A 21997-nucleotide genomic window follows, 5' to 3' on the forward strand; every position below is an offset into this window, starting at 1 on the left:
TGTGTTGCAGCTCAAGTAGGCCATACTAGAGGAGGCGCACATTTCAGCTTATGCCATGCATCCAGGAAGCTCCAAGATATACGTGGACAAGATAACTAGCCAGTTCGAAACTCCAATGTCAATAGTATCAGATCGGGATCCGAGGTTTACCTCGAAGTTCTGGCCTAGTTTGCAGAAGACTTTGGGCACCAAGCTACATTTTAGCACGGGTTTTCATCTACAAACGGATGGTCAATCAGAGCGGACAATACAGATATTGGAAGACATGTTGAGAACATGTGTTCTGCAGTTTAAAGGAAGTTGGGATGCACAACTGCCATTGGTCGAGTTTGCATTAACAACAGTTATCACTCGAGCATAGGCATGCTTCGTACGAAGCATTGTATGGCAGACCATGCATGACCCCGATATGTTGGAATGAAGTTGGGGAACAGAAACTATTGAGTCCAAAATTGGTGCAGCAAACGTCTGATACTGTGAAGCATATCAGAGAAAGCTTGAAGACAGCTCGAGACAGGCAGAAAAGTTACGATGATAAGCGAAGGAGAGATTTAGAATTTGAGGTTGGAGACCAAGTATTCCTTCGGTTATCTCCATGGAAAGTAGTACTCAGGTTTGGAAGAAAAGGGAAACTGAGTCACCAATACAGTTCAAGGAAAATTTTTCGCATGAAGAAGAGTCGGTTCAGATTTTAGACAGGAAGGAACAAAACCATACCCTTGGTGAAGGTTTTGTGGAACAACCATTGAGTTGTTAAAGAAGCGACGTGGGAATCCAAGGAGCAAGTAAAGAAGAAGTATCCTCAACTTTTCAACAGATTTCTATAGGTAAATTTCGAGGACAATTTTTTTTTTTTGTAAGGGGTGGTAGGTTGTAAAACCCGCACCTTACTTTCCCTTTTTAATTATGTTTATTGATTGAGTTTAGCAAAGTAATAGGGTTAAATATTCAATTTAGATTGGAATTGTGGGATTTGGGTAAAGGATAAGTTTTGAAGAAGGAAAATGTTAAGTATGGGAAACTTGGCTCTCGGATACTTATTAAACTAGCCTTGCAAAAAGAAAATTTGGCTAGTGTTAGTCTTGATGAGTGGTGGCTGAGCATCGAGTAAGCATAAGGCAGGCATCAAGTAAATGTCGCCGAGCAACGAGTATGAGCAATTGAGGAAGGGAAGAGCGTCGAGTATAAGCGATCGAGGAAGGGTCGAGCATCGAGTCTGAACGATCGAGGAAGGGTCGAGCGTCGAGTATGATCGATAGAGGAAATATCGTGCATCGAGCAAGCCATCGAGCACCGAGTATCCCATCGAGCATCGAGTTCTTCCCATCGAGTATTTAGCAGAGAACCATCGAAATTTCCATCGAGTAATGACCCTTTCTCCATCGAATTTTTCCATCGAGGATCGAGTTTGCTTGAAACGTTTAGCTTTAATCTTTTCTTTTAGTTACCCGGACAGATGGCTTATTTTGGGCCCTTCATCTCCACTAGTGGGTGAGGTGGCTTAAAGAGATTTCATGCAAAAGGGTTTGACGGTAGTATAAAAAGGGAAGAGAACTTCAAGAGCTCGTTTTGGACGATTCCTTCGAGCAAATCAGACGAACTTGGTACCGTTGGGAAGCTCTATGAGTATAGTTCCTGAAATCGAGACTTTGGAAGGGAGTTCTCGCCAGAAAGAGGGTCGGAGAAGGAAGGAAAAGACGAAGGGTCGTTTTCGGGCACTCAACGAAGAATCGTAGATCTAGGCCAAACCACTTGGAATTCAAGCTGAAATTTTAAGGTAATATTGTTATCACTATTTCAAGCAAGTTTGTAGAATGAACTTTTGCAAGATAAGGTCTGGGGTTTGAGTTACATAATTTGGAAGTTAAACCTAGAATCTTTGATTAAGCAGGGAGTTGCGGTTTAGGGCCATCAAGAAAGATTTAAAGACCCAGGTCAAACCACAAAGAGTTTTACGCTGAAATTTTGAGGTAACATTGTTAACAAGATTCTGAGCATGTTCGAAAAAGGAACTTTCTTAAAATGAGTTCTGGTTTTCGCGTTATTGACGTTAGATGCTGAATCTGGAATTTATGGACGAACAGGCAATTTCTTGCTAAGTGTGAGCTTGGTTTAAAAGGAGTAGTCTCAAAAGGAAGACCAAAGCAGTAACTAAAATTCTTATTCTGATGTGTAGGAGCGACGTCCATTGGGGAGCCTACCAAACCTAGGAAAAACAAGCCTAAAGACCCGTGAGTGACTAAATGTCTTAAAAAATATATATATAAAAGGAGCATGCATTCCAAATGAATTTCATGCCAAGGTTTATAAGGGTTTTCCAAGCAACTACATTCTGATTTCATGGCATTTCTTAGGCATGATGTTTTAAGGTATCTAAATAAGTTTTACTAATCCCAACGCATGTCAAGGTTGAATGCTAAAGTATTGCAAAACTAAAGGTTTATAAATCGTGAAGCATGCATGTTGAATTGTGATAATGCTCTTATGGTGAAAGCTAGGTACGTGTTATGCCTAAAGCTTATTGTGGTCAAACCTTCTCTGAATGTTACGATTCTAATAAACCGGATGCCGAAGGTATAAAAGGTATCCGAGGAAGTACCTAAGGTGTTGACGGTACTTAGTATACTCCACATGCATATAGGTAGTTCTGTATGAGAGGCCGAAGTATGGGTCTCCTGGCCACAATCATTATAATGGGACCGAAGTATGGGTCTCATGGCCATGAATGGATGTTGGGAGCTTGAGCTATGAACACTCGCTCAACTAAGGCTTGATATGTTTGACTATGATGTTATGATTAATGTATGATACTATGTAAGTTGCTTGAGATTATTTCCAACACGCTTATATGTTTAAAATAATGTGTTTGAAATGCTTGAGACGAACTGTTTTTCTATAAGTCACTCACTGGGCAACTAGCTCACCGTTTTCAAATGTTTTCCTTTTTCCCAAGTAGCGATCAGATTCCTCGCGGTTGAACCCACTGCTGCTTGCCACTCAAAGCTCGGTTAGGAAGGAGGAAACTTAGGTTAAGCGTGTTTTGATGTACACATGTTTGAGAGAAATCGGGGACTTGTGGATTTTATTTTGGGACCCATGTTTCGTTCTTGCTTTGTTTTGTTGGACATATGTTTTGTCGTTGTTTCTGAATTGTATTTAAGTTGCTTGCTGGTTAAAGTCATGGGTATTTTGCCGCTAAGTGTATTTTGTATATCAAGGTTTTTAAGCAGGTTTTACTTAAGTTAGGCAGTAAGTGCTGGCAAGTAGGTCGGTAACTGCTGTCGTCATATCCTCTTTCGGTCTTGGGGGGTAAACTGGGAGGGGGTGTGACAGCAATGGTTTATTGTTAACCCATGGATCATACCAGAAAGGAATGGATTTCCCACGGCCTAAAATGGTAGTAACATGTTGATCCACGAGAAGTTGGAGGTAGGACAATGCTTTCCAAGGACCTTTGGTAGTAGACATGGATCCATTACCAACTTTGTTACCGCACAAGGAAGTTCCAAATATTGCCATGATCATTCCTCGCCATAAAGAAAATCTTTCCAACCTAAAGCGCCATATCCATTTTGCAAGAAGACCCTCATTTCTCAACTTGAGATTGGTGATCCCTAAGCCACCGGTGGATTGAGGGGATGTAACTTTATGCCAACAAACAAGATGCAAGTTAGAGCCATCTTCCTTTCCTTTCCACAAGAAGTCTTGAAAGATCTTTTCAATAATATTGGCCATTTTGCGAGGGAGATTGAAAAGGGAAAGATAATAAGTGGGAAGGTTGCTCAATGAGGCTTGAATAAGAGTTAAAATCCACTATGATGAAGACCACGACATAATTCTACGCTGTATTTTCTCAATCACTAGGGCCCCAAAAGAGAAAGTTTTGTGCTTGCCATGTAGAGGAAGCCCGAGGTAGGTGTTAGGCCACAATCCAACCTTGCAACTATATAACCCTGCAATGTCCTGAAGCTGTGTGGGAGTAAGGTTGATGCCAAGAATTTCAGATTTTTGGTGATTGATGGATAGGGCGGAATAGGACTGGAAGGTATCAATAACATCAAATAAATTCTTGATCTGTTCCAGGTTGTAGGTGGAGAATAAGATGGTGTCATCTGCAAATTGGAGATGGGAAATAGACAGCCCATCATTACCGAGATCAGAACCCTAAATCTTTTTATCCAATTCACCTTATGTAAGCCATACTAAGGGTATCAATAATGATATTAAAGAGGAAAAGAGATAGCGGATCCCCTTGCCTAATACCCCTAGAAGCATGGATTTTTCCTCTAGGACGACCATTGATAACGATGGAGTAATTTGCAGAAGAGATACAACCCAAAATTCATTTTCTCCAGAGGCAATCGTAACCTCTAGCTTGAAGAATGTGTCAAGGAAGCCCCAATTGACCGTATCAAAAGCCTTTTTATATCCAGTTTAATCACAATGCCCTTCATCAATAAGCTCATTGGCAATAAGCGAGGCATCCAAGATTTGACGTCCCTCAACAAAGGTCGACTAGTGTTCTAAAATAAGGGTAAGGAGAACCTTCTTCAATCTATAGAGAGGACTCTAGCCAAAATCTTATAAATACAAGTAGTCAGCTTGATCGACCTAAAATCACCAACTCTTTTTGCATCAACACGCTTGGGGATGAGGCAAATATAGGTCTCATTGAATTTGGCATTGACTACCTTTCTTAAAAATAATCCTGAAACACCCTCAATATGTTAGGCTTAAGGATGTGTCAAGATTTTTTATAGAATTCAGCAGTATATCCATCAAGGCCCGGGGATTTATTTGTACCAAGAGCACAAACAGCCCCCCATATTTCCTGTTTATTAAAGGGAGTTTCTAGCTGTGATGACTGTTGCGTAGTGATGTGGATGTTCCTTCTTCCTCTTGTGATTGGCCATACAGCACATTCTACAAACCATTTCTCTTTTGCACGAACTTTGGCAAGCCTCATGAAGCTTTGATCAACTCTTTCCTTTAGTAAGAAAAAAACTCAAAGGTGAAACCATATAGAAGTCTGCGAAAGCTCTCTAAAAGCCATTTAACTGAGATTAAGGAGAGAAGAATGTACTGTCCTTTCTTTATGTCTTTTAAAAGGAAGTTCGATCCTTCTTGCTCCATATGGAAGGCATGGCCAAGGATGCGGTAAGAGAAAGAAGCCATGGCTAAACAGGGCAGAAACAGAGTGAGAGGAATTCGGTGGAAGGGTAGGAGCCGGAAGAAGGTTAGAAGGAGTGGGGAGAGAGGCAGTTAGAGGGAGGGAAGGTTAGGGAGGGCATGGTGAGCTTTGGTGGGGTGGTCGGAAGGGAGGGCACGGGGGAAGGGAGAAAAAGAGGAGAGAGGGGAGAGCATTTTTTGTCCTTCTGGTCAATCGGTTGGCATGATTTCTTAATTGAATCCTTCACAAGTTTTCTTCTCATGAAATGCTCTACGAAGGATTTAAAGAGGTAGGGGGGATGCTTTACTTTATAAAGTCGTTTAGCCCCTAATTTGCTAGGCCTTGGCACTAACTTACTGCAGGGAAGGAGATGCTGCACGAAAAGAGGAGATGGAATTGTTTAAGGAGGGTGTTGGATCCGACAGTGGCAAAGGAGCCAATTTTTTTGCGGAAACAGGGGAAGAAGGCTTAATCGGGTTAGAACAGGGGAGAAGTGTAACGGACTTGGGTGACGATTGGACTTCTTTGGTGGTTGGGGAAAGCAAAAGTGCCTACCGCAAATTAAGATTAGAATTAGATATTTCCGCGTCACAAAGTCCTAAGGACTTTTCATCTTCTTGTGCGAGTGGCTGTTCAACTTCAAAAGGAAAAATGCCGACTACACAACCTCCTTCTCCCATCTCTCTCTTCTTAAATACTTGAGGCGCCTTTTCAAATTTGCCATTAAAGGACTGTGTCTTTTCGACTTCTTTCACAGGAGACCCTTTACATGCTGGTGACTGTTTGACTTCTTCAACTAAAAAGGAGGAAAGAGTGGTTGATTTGCCCGTGTATCTTCCCAGAGAATGTGGCTTTTCACCTTCCTCCGCAAAACTTGCAACTCTTTTCGGGGTACACTTCTTTGAGATTGGATTCGGGTTTCTTGAGAAATCCGGCTTGGATTGAGAGGAGACAAGGAAGGTCCAATCTGAAATATCTAAATGGAAATTGACTCCTTCATCTTGAATAACTTGATTCAACCGAACAAGGTCAATTGGATTAAAAAAGTCCTTAAAAAGTAAATTCCCAAAAGACTTGGATGGAGCTTCTAAACATTCAATATCACCAAAATTTAAATAAAAATGACCACGATTTTCATCCTTAATTTCGATAGTAGCCGGCATGAACCCACAAAGGTTTCGTCTAACTTGAATTTTGGCTTCTAAACAATTTGTGAGGTTGAGAGCTTCTGAAGCAATTGATTCCAATCCCCCAAAATAAGCACCTATGGCTGATTGTGAAGAAATCTTTTCAAACAAGTTCTCTTGTATTGAGACGTAAACTTTACTGATAATGAGGATCCCCTTTTGAGATTTTGTAAAACTGTCGGCTTGCTTTCAACCCATATTACAAAAGACCTGAATTTTCAAATGTCATTTTGACAACATATGTAATTTCCTTTGAATTCCACCTAGAATTTTAAAAATTAATGACGAAATCCTCTCTTTCTATCTCCTAAATTAAAACCAACTCCGGGTTCTGATTCTGAAAAGTCTTTTCAAAGCAACATGCTAAGCTCTCTCCAAGACCTCGAGCATTCCATAAAACAGTTTTCATTTTTACAAAATCAGCTTACATTCTGAGATGAATGGTAAGTAGCTTTACATAAGTGTAGACCACAGACTTCAACAATGAATGAGGATTTGGAAGGAATTTGAGATGGAGACAAGGGACTAGAACTTGCATTTGGAATCTGATCATCCTTTCCCTCATTAGACCTTTGAAACAAGTGTGCAAAAGCTTCTCTATGATTTTCATCAGAAAACTTTTCCTTTGAATTCAAAAGCAAAACTCAAGTTGGGACTTACACGAGTACAACCTTCTTCAATAAGATCAAAATTAACTTCTAAAGCACCTCTTCGAGAATAATGCTTCTCCAGGATAGATAGAGTGAACTGGCTCTTTTCCTTCCAAAGAGGATGATGCAAATACTAAAAAAGGTTGATTTCTATTAATTAATTGAGGAGAGGGAGGAACATTTAGCTTCGATTAGATTTCCAAAAAAAACCATCGTTTTTAATGATTGAAGGAGAGAGAAGATGAATTAATGGCCCACTATCTTCTGGAGAGAGAAGATAATTCTTATTAATAACCAAAACATCATTATGTAACACTCCAGGCCCAGATTTGGAATCCAGATTCGACACCTTCAAAACTTCTCTCAGCCACCTTGGAACCCTTCATTTCAATAGAGAACCATTCAGCTTCATCTCTTTGAAATGATCCTGAGACTTAATCCTATCAAAAGCCAAGATGGAATCTCTGATCATCTCCCAAAAAAAACTACCTTTCTTATATATACGACCTCACAATCATTTCTCATCTTCTTTCAAAAGAGCACGTCTCCATCAAGCCAGCTTCAAACCATTGCAAAGATGATAATTGAGGAAGAAAGGAAAATCTTCCGTTTAAAAGATCATTCTCATCTATTCAAATACAAAAATAAGCATCGTGAATGCAGCAACTTTAACTTCCATACTCACTAAGGATAACTACAGATAGGAGGACTTTAAGCCAAATGTCAATTAGAGGAAGGTTAACAAAAAGGGGTGAGAAAAAGGAGGAAGGATAAGAGAGGAAAAATCATTATTCTTTCCTTGGTTCCTGAACCATTATTCATATCATATATAAATTATTCATATCATGCATATTTATAAGCAAGGCTTCTACCATTATTCAATCGCATAGCAAATGCAAGTATTAAATTAAGAATAAGGAAACAACATTTTCTCTTACAACAGTACCCTTCCAAGAAATGAGCAAAACATAAGAAAATAATTTCACGCTAATTCTCAAAGCCTTCAATTTTTTCGTTGATTAGTGATGATATAATTGAATAAAATGTTGCATAAAAATTAATGGAAACGGAATTCCTATAGTTATCACAACTTTAACCTAAAGAACCAATCCTATAATTTGTCAAAGACCAATAACAGGAACGAGAACAACCATATGTTGACGAACAAATTCTAAAAATTGAAAAGTGAATATTCCTTTCTTCAATACTCAAGCTGAACATCTCAAAATAATAAAGATAGGGAACTGCAAAAATGTATACAACACGGGTTCTATGGTAAATACAGAAACTTTCTAAGTAAATCAAAGCAATGAGAAACCATACAACTAACTACTTTTGTCCAAAAATAGGCTTACCAACGGTGTTTCCCCCTCCACTTCATCAGCAAGCACGTGCCCAATTATTAACAGAAGAGAGTAAATTTCTTCCAGTGTTTCAGTTGGATCATTGATGCCCCTTCCCTACAGACACCATGGACAGAAATATATAAATCTTCACATTATGTGGAGACAGTAAAAATACTAAAAGAAACCAAAAAAGATAGTTATGAAACAAGGCTTAATGTACAGACGTGGAGGATACCTAGATGCTGAATATTGATGGGTATTAATTAATAGAACTAGAATCACATAAAGGCTTTCAAGTGAATGGTTCACATTGAGAATAGAACAAGCTCCCTGGAAATTGATAAGTCTCGAATTATATATTTACTGATTTGGCAAAGCCAAGGGAGTTTCGAGAGCTCCCCCCTCTCCAGAATGCTCAACAGAGCTAACAATGCCTTCCCCCTCAACCTCACGGCCTTAATAAACCTTCTCACAACCCTATACAAACAACATATAACTACCCAAAGCTAATCCCACTTAATAAGTCTTATAACAACCATATACAAACAACATACAACTACCCGAAGCTAATCCCCACAAAATCACAACACTAGTATTCTCCCCACAAACAGCCCTCTAGTATTTACAATTCCTGACCCTTGCTTTCTCCTTTTCTTACGTGAATACAACTTGAAACTTTGGGGGTATCAAAAATATATATCCATTGGTACAATGTCACCCCATTTGAAATATTCTTATTCTTTTCATGAGCGACATAAATATGTCAGATCAGGAGAGCATTCTTGACTTTGTTAGTTTAAATGAAGATACTGCACACATGCATCCAAGTAGCACCTGACATTTCATTTCTTCAAATAAAAAGTTGATTAATAAAAACATGAACAGCTTAGCCAGGTTGATTTAAAACTAAAATCTTGGAAACAAGCATCTTCCAAATAGCCATTTCATTTGTTCTTGTAGGCATCAAGAGCTAATAAGCTTGATCAGTTCCTAACTCTCACACTTGAGACACTTTCTATCACCTAGTTACATTTTGGGGGTTTCACCATTACATCTTGAAGACGTGGCTAATTTAATCAAAGGTTTCTTTTAGAAAAAAAAATATACACACACATACACGTCAAGTAGTTAACCATTGTATTCCTAAGGATAAGAAACTTTTGAATGGTCATTGTACTTCGTCTAATAGATATCAAATAGTTTACTTAGACTTTATCAGTTGCTGACTCTCATGCTTGGGATGATTGTTTCCCTTGAGCTAGATGGGTCAAATGATTGATGAACTCGAACTACAAATCAGGTTAACTCTGAATCCAGCAAGGTCTAATCCTTTTTTTTCACCTTTAAAATATTGAAACCAAACGGCAAACCCCCATTATTCAAGCAGTTAACACCATAGAATGTTCCGCAAAGGTATCCTTAGTGCATGGAAAGGGGAACCTGATTAAGCTTAGAGAGATGCTCTGAAAACAATCCTATGAGGAAGGGAACTGTGAGATTTATTGCTGCCCTCGCAATTAGAGCATAAGCACTTAATCTTTCATCCATGGCTGTAGAAGCAAGAAAATGCAAATAATGACAAACTGTAGCAGGTACGTTAGCAATTATAATAATTGTTCTGAAAACTAGTTTATTATAATTCTTTCTCACCAGAAACAGAAGCTTGAAAATATTCAGACTCGATATTGTCATCAGCTGAGACAGATGCAGCTGCAACCATATCACCATTAGCTAATAATATAAATTAAGAAAGGATTTCTCAAATATAGAAGGAAGCCCTAACCACCTTTTAGCTCTGATTTGACGATTAAAGCAAACAGGTTAGCTGCAGCGCTGATACCTTCATGTGGAAGCAATGAACTCTGACCACACCTCTCTAATGGCTGAAGCGGGCAAGGGGAAAAGAAATCTAAATTTTAGACTACTAATTGCAATCATTAGTTCCAAAATCATATAATGATAGAAATATTTAAAATGTACAGATAAGTATTCGTCCAATTAAATACTGCAATTTATCTTCAACCAAGCGCAAGCAATAGTGTTTCTGGACTAATAGTCAACAAAACCTTTTAGTATTAAAGCCACTACCTGAGAGGCATAAGATAGACAGAACAGGACACAGTCCTCTAAAAACTAGGACAAGACAATCTAAAGATATTTTTAGAATGACGTGTCCTAGTGTTTGGAAGAAAAATGGAAGAAGAATCAAGGCAGCATAAATACATTGTTCTTGGTAATGAAGATGTCAGACTAGTTCAAACTTAATACAATTACAAGATAATTTATTAAATATTAATTGCTACATACTATGAGGAGGGCAGTCCAGGAATCAAGTAAAATATCACGGGCCTGCCAACTCCACGTCTCCTCATCACTGTTATGGGTCATAAGAACCTTTACAACTTCACCCACTAAACTAGATAACAATTGAAGGGTGGAAATGGCCTGGAAAATGGAAAAGAATCCGATCAAAATATCAACCATATAAATTAAAAAGCAAGACTATCAATGTGTTATTGAATCATAAGGAACGTTCTTTTACTGACCTGATTGATTTAAGTAGTTGGTCAAACACAAAGGGCGTTGTTACGGTTGCAATGGATAGCAATGCACGACAACCATCAAGCATTTCACTTAACCCAAGAAAAAGATATTGCACATGAGAAAAAGAGACTAAGTATCGAACAGAAGGATCGTCATGAAATCAAGAGTGCAAGTTAACCTTTCACATTTTCCATTTTCAATCGCTTTCGAAACAGAATCCGGAGGATCAATCCACTGTATTATCCCCAAAAGGAGCTGTAATAGATGATTTTCATGCATCTGCCCATTATCTGATCATTAAACAACTTTCTTACTACAACAGAAACTATTAGATTCATGATGTAAAGTATTACTATAAAACGCGGAAGAAGCCGAGAGACGAAAAATTTCCACTGCTACCGTTGTAATAGCATGTATAAGAGCTGAAATGGATTTGGTCTATAGGTTGTACAACCGTGTCCTTTAAGTTTTAAAAATTCATCCATAACAAACTCCAAGCTAGTCAAGTGAATAACTTCACTAGAACTGAAAGGCACAGTGATACAATCAATAGAATCAACTAATTAAGGTCATCATGAGATTAAAAAATATTTCTTTACCATAGAGACAAAAGAATATGCAAAGAATATCAAGGATAGAAAAACAAAACATGTGGAAACTTGAGTATCATAAAAAAAAAAAAATGTGGCAACTTGAGACACAGATAGGCAAGGAGGCAGCATTTACCAGAATGAAATATTGTCCCTGCCAAGGAGCAAAATTGTACGATTAGCTTTCGAGCAGATACGGCTATAGGGCAGTCAAGCCAAAAGGCTTGACATGAAAACTTCTGTCGAAGTGCGGCATATAAATTCAAAAGCCATGAAATATGGCCACTTGAAATCAAAACATCATGCCAAGCAGGACCAAGCTACAACCAAAGAAGAGAATGAAGACGTCGTAAAAGACTAGACAGCACAAAACAATAGTTATACAACTGACACCTTTATAACAAGAATTGTATGGTAGAATAACCTACCTAAACAAAAGCATTAAACAGATAAAAGAACAGTGACTAACTTCCATCCAACAGATTTTGTGTGATGACACACCAAAGAGTGCAGAAAAATGATAATGCATCCTAACACATCAAAGAAGATGGCTCAAGTTTTAAACAACAAACGTAGACACAAAAAAATTAATTTCTAAAGAAGAATTATAAACTTATTGTGATTAAGGTGATAACTTAAAACCCATTTCAACATGGCTAAGATGATTACTGGTATGACCTTCTCAACAGAGACATTGATGGATGCTACTGCCCCAAAGCCAAGCCACTTTAATTGATGGTAGTCCTTTTCTTAAGAAAAAAGCTTGATTTCCATTGAGAAAAAGGATGAAAGAACACACAGACACACAAAAAGAGAAAAGCCCACAAAAAGGAGCCAGACTGCAAGAAGGAACCAGACCACTTTCATTGATGGTAGTCATATTATGAACTCCTCCTTGGTTGCCAATAGAGCACTAATGACCATAAAAGAAAAAGGAATAACGTTCTTGGGTTTCAAATTGATTGAAAAGGCCTTTGATAACATTAGTTGGGATTTACTAGATTATGATCTAATGTCAAGGTGCTTCAAGTCAAATAGAGGGGTTGAATTCATAATTGCCTACAAAGTTCAAATTCTCCTGTTTTCTTACACAATCCTAAAAGTCGATAAAAGATGTCAAGATGAACAGAGAGACTCCTTCCACTTATAAACTGAATAGTTAAGCTGAGAGAGCAGTTTAATATTACAGTATGAAAAGTTATACCGATATTGGAAAGGACAAGAATTTCTTTTTAAAAAATTGGGACTACAACGATGTTTGGAGAGAATTTTATTCTTTATTCTTTTCTGTCCAAAAATGTAAAATATTTAGATATAATTTTCTCTCTCTAGAAATCCTAGAGGGGGGTCTTCTTCATTATTGTTCTTTTGTTTTAAATGGCTTATATTTTGCTTTTCTAAGACAATTTCTTAATTACTTCTCGTGTAGTACTTTGTTTAGAATATTTTCATTTTATAAATGTCCCTTTGATATCTCTTATTTAAAACTTCCACTTTCTATCTTTCAAGTGCACTATTCTTAATTATCCATGAACATGACTGAAAGCAAACCCAAATTCAATATGATAGTACAAAAATTCAATTCACTTGACAACTTAAAAAATTAATTCTAACAACACAGCACCAGAAGCAGAAATTTGGTCACCTGCACCAAGTTATACTCAGATCTCTTGGTTGTATCACCATGATCCTTGACTCCAGCATAGTAAAAGCTTACATTAGCTTTAGCACCAACAATATTACAAAAATCCCAGTTCAAAATTTGAAACATCAGACGTAAAGCAGCCGTACAAACTTTGACTTCTGGAACCTCAGTCTGAGAATCAATTATTATATTGGTGACAGTTACAGCAGCATCTTTTGCCCAACAGTAAAACGTCTATCATTCAAGTCATACAAAAAGATAACGGTTGATAGAATGTCAAATTAAGGGGAAAAAAACAAGAGACATACTAGGCAGAACCAAAGTAGGTCATTTTAATTTAAAACGGCTTCCAAAAAAAATAAGTAAAATAAATTCAAGAACCTTCAAGTAGTTCAACTCCAATGATCTCCTGCATTGCTCATGAAACTCCCTAGGAAGACCCATAGCACTTGACGTAGAGGGTGAAAATTCCGATACCTGTTGAAGGGAAAATAATTAGCATTATAAGGTTAAATTTGGACATAACATTATGAAGCTATTGCTAAAAAATAATCCTTCAATTAATAAGAACCCATTTAATGATGATTTTCCTTTTTCTGAATTACCATAGTAAGAACCCATTTAATAATGATTTTCCTTTTTCTGAATTACCATTTTTAAAAATTAAACTTGTTAATAATAATTTCTTTGTTTAGACTTCCATCGTTAAGTACCTAGGAATCTAAGCCAAATCTCAGAACAAAAAAATAGATTCTTGAAGAAAAATAGTTATAAACTAAAACGAATAATTTCAAATTAAATTAGAAAAAGGGAAAAACTATACCAGCAAACCTTTTAAAAAGAAAACATAAAAACCAGACAGAAAAAATCAATGTCAAAGAGCCTTAAATGATTTAAGAAAATGTATCTTACCAATGACTCCAGGAAGTTAACTCCACAAAATTGCACATCAACACCATGAACACCATGAATAGACTGATTTATCTGTAAGTGCAAAACAATTCGTCATGACATAAAAAATAATGGTTATCAAAATTCCAAACCAAGATTTTTGGAAACCAAGAAACATCAAAATTCCAAACCACAATAAAAAAAAAAAAAAAAAGTAAAGAAAATAACATAATAAAAAAAATATGAGAACTATTTAGGTAACAAAATCTGGATCATTGTGAAAAGAAGATTCCACGCAAAATCCTGAAACAGAATTTTTCTTTTTTTAACAAGGAATAACTTCTCGTTGTTGTCCTAAAAAAGAAAAAACCAGAAATAGCTTCTCATTGATATAATAAAAAGGAATAAATGTTCAAGGGATACAAACTCCCAGAGAGAGTGAAGAAAATAAGATAAAAACAGAGCAAATACACATTTAAAGAACTAAGAACTTTCTAATATCTTCAATTGAAAGACTTGGGGAGCTTGCAAATGAATGATGAAGCTATGAATAAGGACTCCACCAAACACTGAAAACCAACCAATAGCTACTTTATATCTTCCCAAAGAAAACCAAGAAGCATTCAGCTATCAAAAAAAAAAAAAAACCTTTTAAAACCAATCCGAAGGCAGCCTGTAGCAACCAAATCAGAAAGTTTCTCAATACCAAAAAAATTAATTCCATCAAACTCCCAATCCTCAAGCCAAATCTGCACAACTCCACAAAAAATACTTCAACTTTTCAAGAACTATCCCATAAAAAGAAGCTTTGGGAAACCATCACAACCAAATAAGTAAAAATTCTCTTCATGCAAAAAAATCCAATTACCTCAGGGGGACTTTGCAAATTTTTTTTTTTTTTTTTTGAAAAGGAAACAAGTCTCTTTATTCATTAAGAAAATGAAGTGAGATTAATGCTCAGAATTGTAGGGAAATGGGTGAAGAATAAAGAAATAAAAGGGGAAAAATGTTTTAGGGTGCAAAGTTTGGCTCTCGGGTGAAGTGGTGAGAACCTAGCAAGGGAAAATATGGCTAAGTGTTGGTTGGGTGTAGCCTATGCATTAGCCTTGTGTTGGGTGTTGGAGACAAGCTCTTATGCACTAGTCTTGCTTTTAGAGGTTAGACGAGCTCTTGTGGAGGCCAAGTGTGGCCGAATGTGGGAGAGCTAGGAGTTGGAGTTGTGCACACCAAGGTGGTCTTGTTGAACACATGCAACCCTATGCGTTAACAAGGCATGCGGCAGCCGGAGGGCTTGTGAGGTTAGAGAGCATACGGGCAAGGTATGTTGACCGTTGGTGCAAGGCTAGGCGCTGAGCCTAGCGCACACATGCGAGGGATGCGATGACCATGGGCGTGTATGTTGACCAGTGCGCAGCGACGAGCGCAAGGCACTGGGTACACGATGCGCGCTAGAGCTATGCAATAAAGTTAGGAAGCATGCAATGAGGTTACGATACGTGCTGGAGCTATGCAATGTAAGGGCGAGGCAATGGTGCAAGACTGAGCGCAAGGCTGGGCGCAAGGCAATGAGCGCAAGGCACCTGAGGCATGTGATGCTCGATGGTTATGCGTTGAGGACGGCTCATCACCTGGTTGGTGATGTGGTAAGACTAAGCTATGCATGGGTTAGGACATGCGCTGGTCTAAGAGCATGCGAACATAGGAGGGACGCGATAACCTCAAGGTGAGCTATGCGTTGGTCAAGGTTGGGTGATGCACTATCTGAAGGAGGCATGTGGCCAAGTGATTGCAAGTCATATAGAGATAAGAATGTGCCTTAGAAAGTATGAATAGCTCAGTACTGAAGGACTTAATGTGAAGGTACTGGAGCTTAGTCCTAGATACGAGTTCAACATGAATAGCTCAGTACTAAAGGACTAAATGAGAAGGTACTGCAGCACAGTCCTAGATATAAATAGCATAGTACTAAAGGACTAGATGTGAAGGTACTAGAGCTGAGTCCTAGATATGAGTTAATCTACGTGCACGTAGGATAGCTAAGACTACGAGGTAAGGTGATGGACAAAGGAGGTACACCTTACCCTGGTACAGTATGAGGAAAACTAGGTAGAAGGTAGTGGACAAAGGCAACACACCTTAACCTAGAGTAGTACGGAGAGTTGGACAAAAGACTCCTTCTCTCAATCAAATAGTAATGCAGTTAAGTAAGGTAGAGAATTGGACACGAGGGTTCAATCTCAGATAGAGGCCAAGTATTGGGAGTTGAGCAAGAAGGCCACTCTCAACTAAGAAATAGTCCAACAAAGCATAAATGTGATATGTTATGTTCATGTTTATGTGAATGAGGGTTGCCTAAAGTTATGTTTCCAATTAAAGCTTTCATTTTTATTATCAGTTTTATGTATAATACTTATGTTTTAAAAGTTAGTCACTCACTAGGCTTCTAGCTCATGTTTTCAAAATGTTTCCCCCCCAGGTAGCGGTCACTCCCCAAAAGACAAGACATCTTTGCTGCTGCTCTGCCACTCAAAGACACAGGTTGAAGGAAGTTTGATTGATGACTCTGTAATTGTTAGTACATATGTGTCTGCCATACAGGGACTATTGTTGTATGTTGGGCTCACTAAGTTGTAATGTACATAAGTGTATGTATGAACAGTGTTATGAAACCCTGTAATATAAATGTTTTAAGTTTCGAATTAATCTCTCCAATATGTTGATAAAATGTATGTATACCAGGGTTATAGACAATTTGAACAGGTTAGTTAGACAGTAAGTGCCAGCAAAAGGGTTGGTAATTGCTGCCGTCACATCTTCTTCTAGGTTAAGAGGATAATCTGGGAAGGGGTGTGACACTCATCATTTCGAAAGACATAATATAAGATTAAAATAAAAGGTTTCATGACAATACAAAGAGAAACTTTCAATACTTAGGGAATAAATTAAAAGCAAGACAGCCTAAGAACAATAATAAAACACGGCTAGCCAAAATTCCTTTGAGAAGATAGATTCAAAGTTCCGGAGAAAGTAAGGCATGTCAATTCAAACTGATTTCTTGGCATGAGTAAGTTGCAAAGGTGCTAGTGAGAGAGCTCCACAAAGAGGCATTAAGCTTGGCTGCTTCAGATCTTGTGAACCAAGGAGTTTCCTTATCTTGGAAGACTCTTTGTAGGGGACTTTGTAAAGCTAAAAGCCTAAAACATGACACGACTTTCTTAGGCCAAAGTAGGGATTTCACGTAATTCAAGACCACATGCTTCTATCAACAAAGCAAATTTGGCCAAATTTGGCCAGTGTGGATGAAGGAATAGGAGGAGTCTTCTTGTCACAGTCTAGAAATATTAAATCAAAAGCTTCAGACATTGTCTTCAAGAACATTGGCCTCCATACGAAGATACCCTCACTGCATGACTAATTCCACACTGCTTAAACTTACCTCATTCAACGTTAGAGACATCACTACGAGGTCTACAGTCCTTTGTCGAGTGAACAAAACCTCTCGATAAACATATATCTGGATCCATAGAAGTATGGATGATCAATGGTCAGTGTTGGTTTTGGGATAAAATTGACGCCAACCATCAATCTATTGGTTTTGATCCGTTGGTGGTTTTCAGTTTAGGGAGTGCCTATGGAACCGACCGACCGAATACACTAACGATCAGTCGATTTTGAGAGGAACCTTGTCAGAGCCGTTCTGAAAGAGAGATGCGCGTTGGTGGACTTGCAGTAGCGCTGTGGCGAGAAAATGAGGGAAGAAGAAAAGAAACATGGTCGTGGAGCTGTGGCGGTAGCGCTGATCGGCAGGATTCTGACAAGGAAACAAATTAGAGAAAAGGTGTTGTGGGTGGGATTTCAGAAAGGGAAAAAAGCTAGAAATCCGGGAAAAAGAGAAGGCGGACAAGAGAGGGAGATATAATGAACGAGAAAACAAACGAAATTGACAAGTTCTTACAAAAATAATTATATTATATTAAGTAATGGTTACCTATTGATAGTCTTACTAGTATGGTTTTGAGTGATGTGTGGGCTACATCGTGGGTTGTCAGAATTTTTTTTAATAATATATATTCAATATACATATATAACGATCGGTCAATTTTACTCTTTTCTGAGCTCACTGACCAATCAATGGTAAATTTTGCATTGTGAAAAATTGACCACGACAAACCAAAGTTAGTTTGGTTGGCTTTTCTTGGTCAACTCGAGTTTTAACGAGGGAGGGATTCGGTGAGAGAGGGAGAGAAGAGGAGGCTTGAAGCATCTGCAGCAGTCGACGACAACAGTGATGGTCGGAGGCAACAAAGGTTTTGACAAGAGAGGTTGAAGGTTGCTAGGGTTTTAGCAAGAGAGGGTTTTAGCGATAGAGGATTTTTTTATCTTTTGCTGATTATTATTTGTAACAATGCCTTCTCAAGTAGGAGAAACAACAATACATAACATGTATTCTGGGCCGGAGCAATGAACCTATTCGAAGTTTACAACTAAAAAATGCCTCAAAGTATAAAAATTTGCTTCGTGTTCGAAAAAATTATTAAGCTAATACGAAAGAAAACGTGGAGAAATAATGAATACAATAAATATCCAATGATATGAAATAAATTAATTAATTAAAAGAAAATATCAAATCCTAATCCTAAAATATTAACAAGATTGACATGGGCATTGATACCTGATAAAAGAAAGACTCCTTCTCAGAGGCTTCAAAATCGAGCCTACATATTAAATATCTCAAAGTTAGTGATGATTAACCATCATGAGTTGGCCTAGTGGTAAAAAAGGAGACATAGTCTCAATAAATGGCTAAGAGGTCAAGGGTTCAATCCATGGTGGCCACCTATCTAGGAATTAATTTTCTACAAGTTCCCTCAACACCCAAATGTTCTAGGGTTAGGCGGGTTAGTGATGATTTCGATCATTTCACTAGAAAACTTGAACTTCTCAGAGAAAGTAATCAATTTGGCCAAGTTTCTGAACTAATTATAGTAGAATTATTACTCTTTTAAAATAAGATAGGAGCTTTTCTTTGATAAAAGGAGAACAAAAACAGAGAAAGACTATCTAAGAATGAGAATCATCATTTCCAATCGAAAAAAATGGCTAGTAGGTATCGATCATAACATTGACTTTTATTCAACAAAAAATTATGAATAAAAAGGCGAAGCGTACACAAAAAAGAGAAACAACAATGTTCCCACAAGTTTGAGGTAGATTGACTCTATTTTGGCCAATTTTGATTAGAGCCCAGCAATAGAATACGATCGACAAGATCATTCATAGGTCTAGTTGCAAAATGCAGAGTTTAAAGATTCTTTCTTTATTCTACCCAAAGAAAGCAAAACAAGGTCCTCACTAGCTGCAGCAACAAAAAAATTATTTTCCTTGATGAAAGGATGTCCTCAAGAAAAACAGAAAGCAAAATGAAAACATCACAAGGGAGGGACATCTGCCACCAAGAAGAGAATCGATGATGTGCAGGGGAAGCAAAGAAACAAAAGCAGAAGAGACGACCTTGGGATGCCATGTTGCTATAACCCTTTTTTTTTCTTTTTTTTTTTTTTATGGGAAAATCAAATTTCATTGAGAAAAATGAAAAAATACAGGGGCACAAAAAACAAGCCCTCAAAAGCAACCCTCTAAAGAAAGGCTTCCAACTAAGCATGATCCACCAGGAGATATAAGAATTCTCTGAACATTTTCTCGAGTGTTTATACTACTGTGAGAAAGAGGAAAACTTAACCATTTTGGAGAACTTGGCAGCTTCATCCTTGCAAGAGATGAAGGGTGGGACCATCCTTAAGTTTTCTGGTCTAGACTAGCACATTTCATGAATGGCCGACTTGGTTTTTTGAATTTTTTTTTTTTTTTTTTTTTTGGAAATGAAACAAAAAATTTCATTGATATAATGAGAAGAGACTAATGCACAAAATATTGACCTCCAAATGAAGACAACATAAGGGACAAAACCAACTGAAGAATAGCTGACTATTTGTTGCAAATATTGTTAGAACACCTTTTTAACTGAAGAGCTAAGATTTTATGAGCCAGTGCTATTATTGCTACTTGTTGAATTCTTTGGAAGTAATCATATGGATCTATTTGTATTATGATACAACTGTGCAACTCAACTAATATACTGTAGTTGTGCTTAGTCATATGGTTAATTGCATACCATTACATACAGCCTTACCCGTTTCTGTCTAAGAAATGTGAATCCAAATTTTGTAGGAAACAAAAAGATAAGAAAGCATACCAGCCCCTTTTCATTAATTGAGCAGCCACAGCAGAAACCTTTGCCTGAACATAGCGCTCTGGTGAGCTTGCATGTTGCATTACATAGCACAGACAGAAGCTGCATGTTGAATGCAACATATTTATCCATAAATCCTTGATTGAAAGAAAATAAATATTTCTATAAAAATAAGTTTAGAACTGCTTAACAAATAACAACACAAAAAACAAGTTCTTAATTGCTGCACAACTAATGCACAAAAATAAATAGTTGAATGGATTTTTTGGAACAAAACGTGAAGCCATTGTTATTTTAAAAAGTAAACAATAAAAACACCTGATACAATTCACACAACCCATACAAAGCTATTTAAAAAACTTCCCAATTATAATACAGAACAAAACAGAATGTCCCTCAAACTCCCTATCATAAGATACCTTTTTAAAAAAAGAAACTTTTCATAAAGTAAATGAAAAGATGTGAATGCTCAAAATACACCATGATAAAAACCAATGGAAAAACCACCGAAAGCTTTTGATAACGAACACTAATAAGAAGCTTTGAGATGTGTTTATTGAATCAAAACAACCAAAATGAAAAATAGAGGAATTCCGAAATAGTCTCTGATTTCTGTTCAACCAAAATTCTGATCGAAGAGCTTTTAGCAACATTAATCCAGAGAAGAGTCGCCAATGGAGCAAATTGAAAATCCAAAAGAAGTTGCAAAACATTGGCTTTCAAAGTATTGGAGAAAACCCAAAGTAAGTTGAAAATTCCGAGAAGCTTGATCCAACATGATACGATGAACATAGGAGCAAACAAAGAAAATATGATACCCACAAAGAACATTTAGCTTAGCACAAGCTAACGCTTCCTCCCAGACTCTCACCACCGTGTTAAAACACTTCTGATTCCTTTCCAGCCACATATTCCACAAATTAGTTTACGGTATTAATTCACAGCTTCCTTGCTTTCCATTTCAATGAATACCCACATAACAATTTTTCTTTTACAATATCTATTAGTATTCAAACCAGCTGCATGTTACAGGACAATTATCTTATCCAAGCACATTTAATTATCAAGAAAAACTCATAAAATCTTGATATCCTACATAGGTGGCCAGGTGTCGTCTGACACCAGGCCACCATAGGTTTAATCATAATTTCCTATAGTTTCTTTTACTTCTTTCACATGCCTTAGTGACACAAAGCCAATCCAGGGTGGTTGATTCCCAGATAACAATTATTTCACACTTTTTTTTTTTCGAGGGATAACTTCTCTTTCTGTTAATGGACAATACTATAATAAGATTTGTAACTATATATTTCATTTCTCAGTTACTCGTGCCTTTGCCGATACATTTCTATACACTTTCTATATCGTCTCCATGCAGAAAAAACATCTAAGAATTTCAACAATTGAAGACATGCAAGTCCAACAAAACATTGTAATGGCCTTTCTCAATTTCCTCCTCCTTCACGCCATGAAGAAGAAGGGTTTCGATTATTATATCTTCCCATTCTATACCATTAGTTCCCTTACGCTTTCTTTTCTTCTCAATATTTACATCACCTATTGGAGCATTGGAAGGAAGCATAATCCTCTGGATTCTCTTCTTAGCAGCAATTATTTTCTCCTTACTCCTTTTGTATGCATTGCAACTAGAAACAAACGATGGTGGGATACCCTGCGACCCTATATCAATCTCCAATAATTGCTGCAAGAGAAGCTTTTTGCTT

General features: G+C 37.4%; 1 protein-coding gene across 1 annotated transcript in view; it reads right to left on the reverse strand.

The window, feature by feature from the left end:
* The window catches only part of LOC120069549 (exportin-4), a 72665-nt gene that overhangs the window by 39389 nt on the left and 11279 nt on the right, over nt 1–21997 (reverse strand). The window contains exons 4-16 of the mRNA XM_039021336.1: nt 20277–20375; nt 18696–18738; nt 14045–14116; nt 13514–13609; nt 13133–13366; nt 11624–11807; nt 11076–11187; nt 10896–10986; nt 10661–10798; nt 10140–10236; nt 10004–10063; nt 9794–9903; nt 8363–8467 (exon numbers count right to left, since the gene is read on the reverse strand). Coding sequence (XP_038877264.1) covers nt 8363–8467; nt 9794–9903; nt 10004–10063; nt 10140–10236; nt 10661–10798; nt 10896–10986; nt 11076–11187; nt 11624–11807; nt 13133–13366; nt 13514–13609; nt 14045–14116; nt 18696–18738; nt 20277–20375 — 1441 coding nt within the window. The remainder of the gene's footprint in view (nt 1–8362; nt 8468–9793; nt 9904–10003; nt 10064–10139; nt 10237–10660; nt 10799–10895; nt 10987–11075; nt 11188–11623; nt 11808–13132; nt 13367–13513; nt 13610–14044; nt 14117–18695; nt 18739–20276; nt 20376–21997) is intronic.

The sequence above is a fragment of the Benincasa hispida genome, unplaced genomic scaffold (genome assembly GCF_009727055.1).
Source record: "Benincasa hispida cultivar B227 unplaced genomic scaffold, ASM972705v1 Contig491, whole genome shotgun sequence".
NCBI lineage: Eukaryota > Viridiplantae > Streptophyta > Magnoliopsida > Cucurbitales > Cucurbitaceae > Benincasa > Benincasa hispida.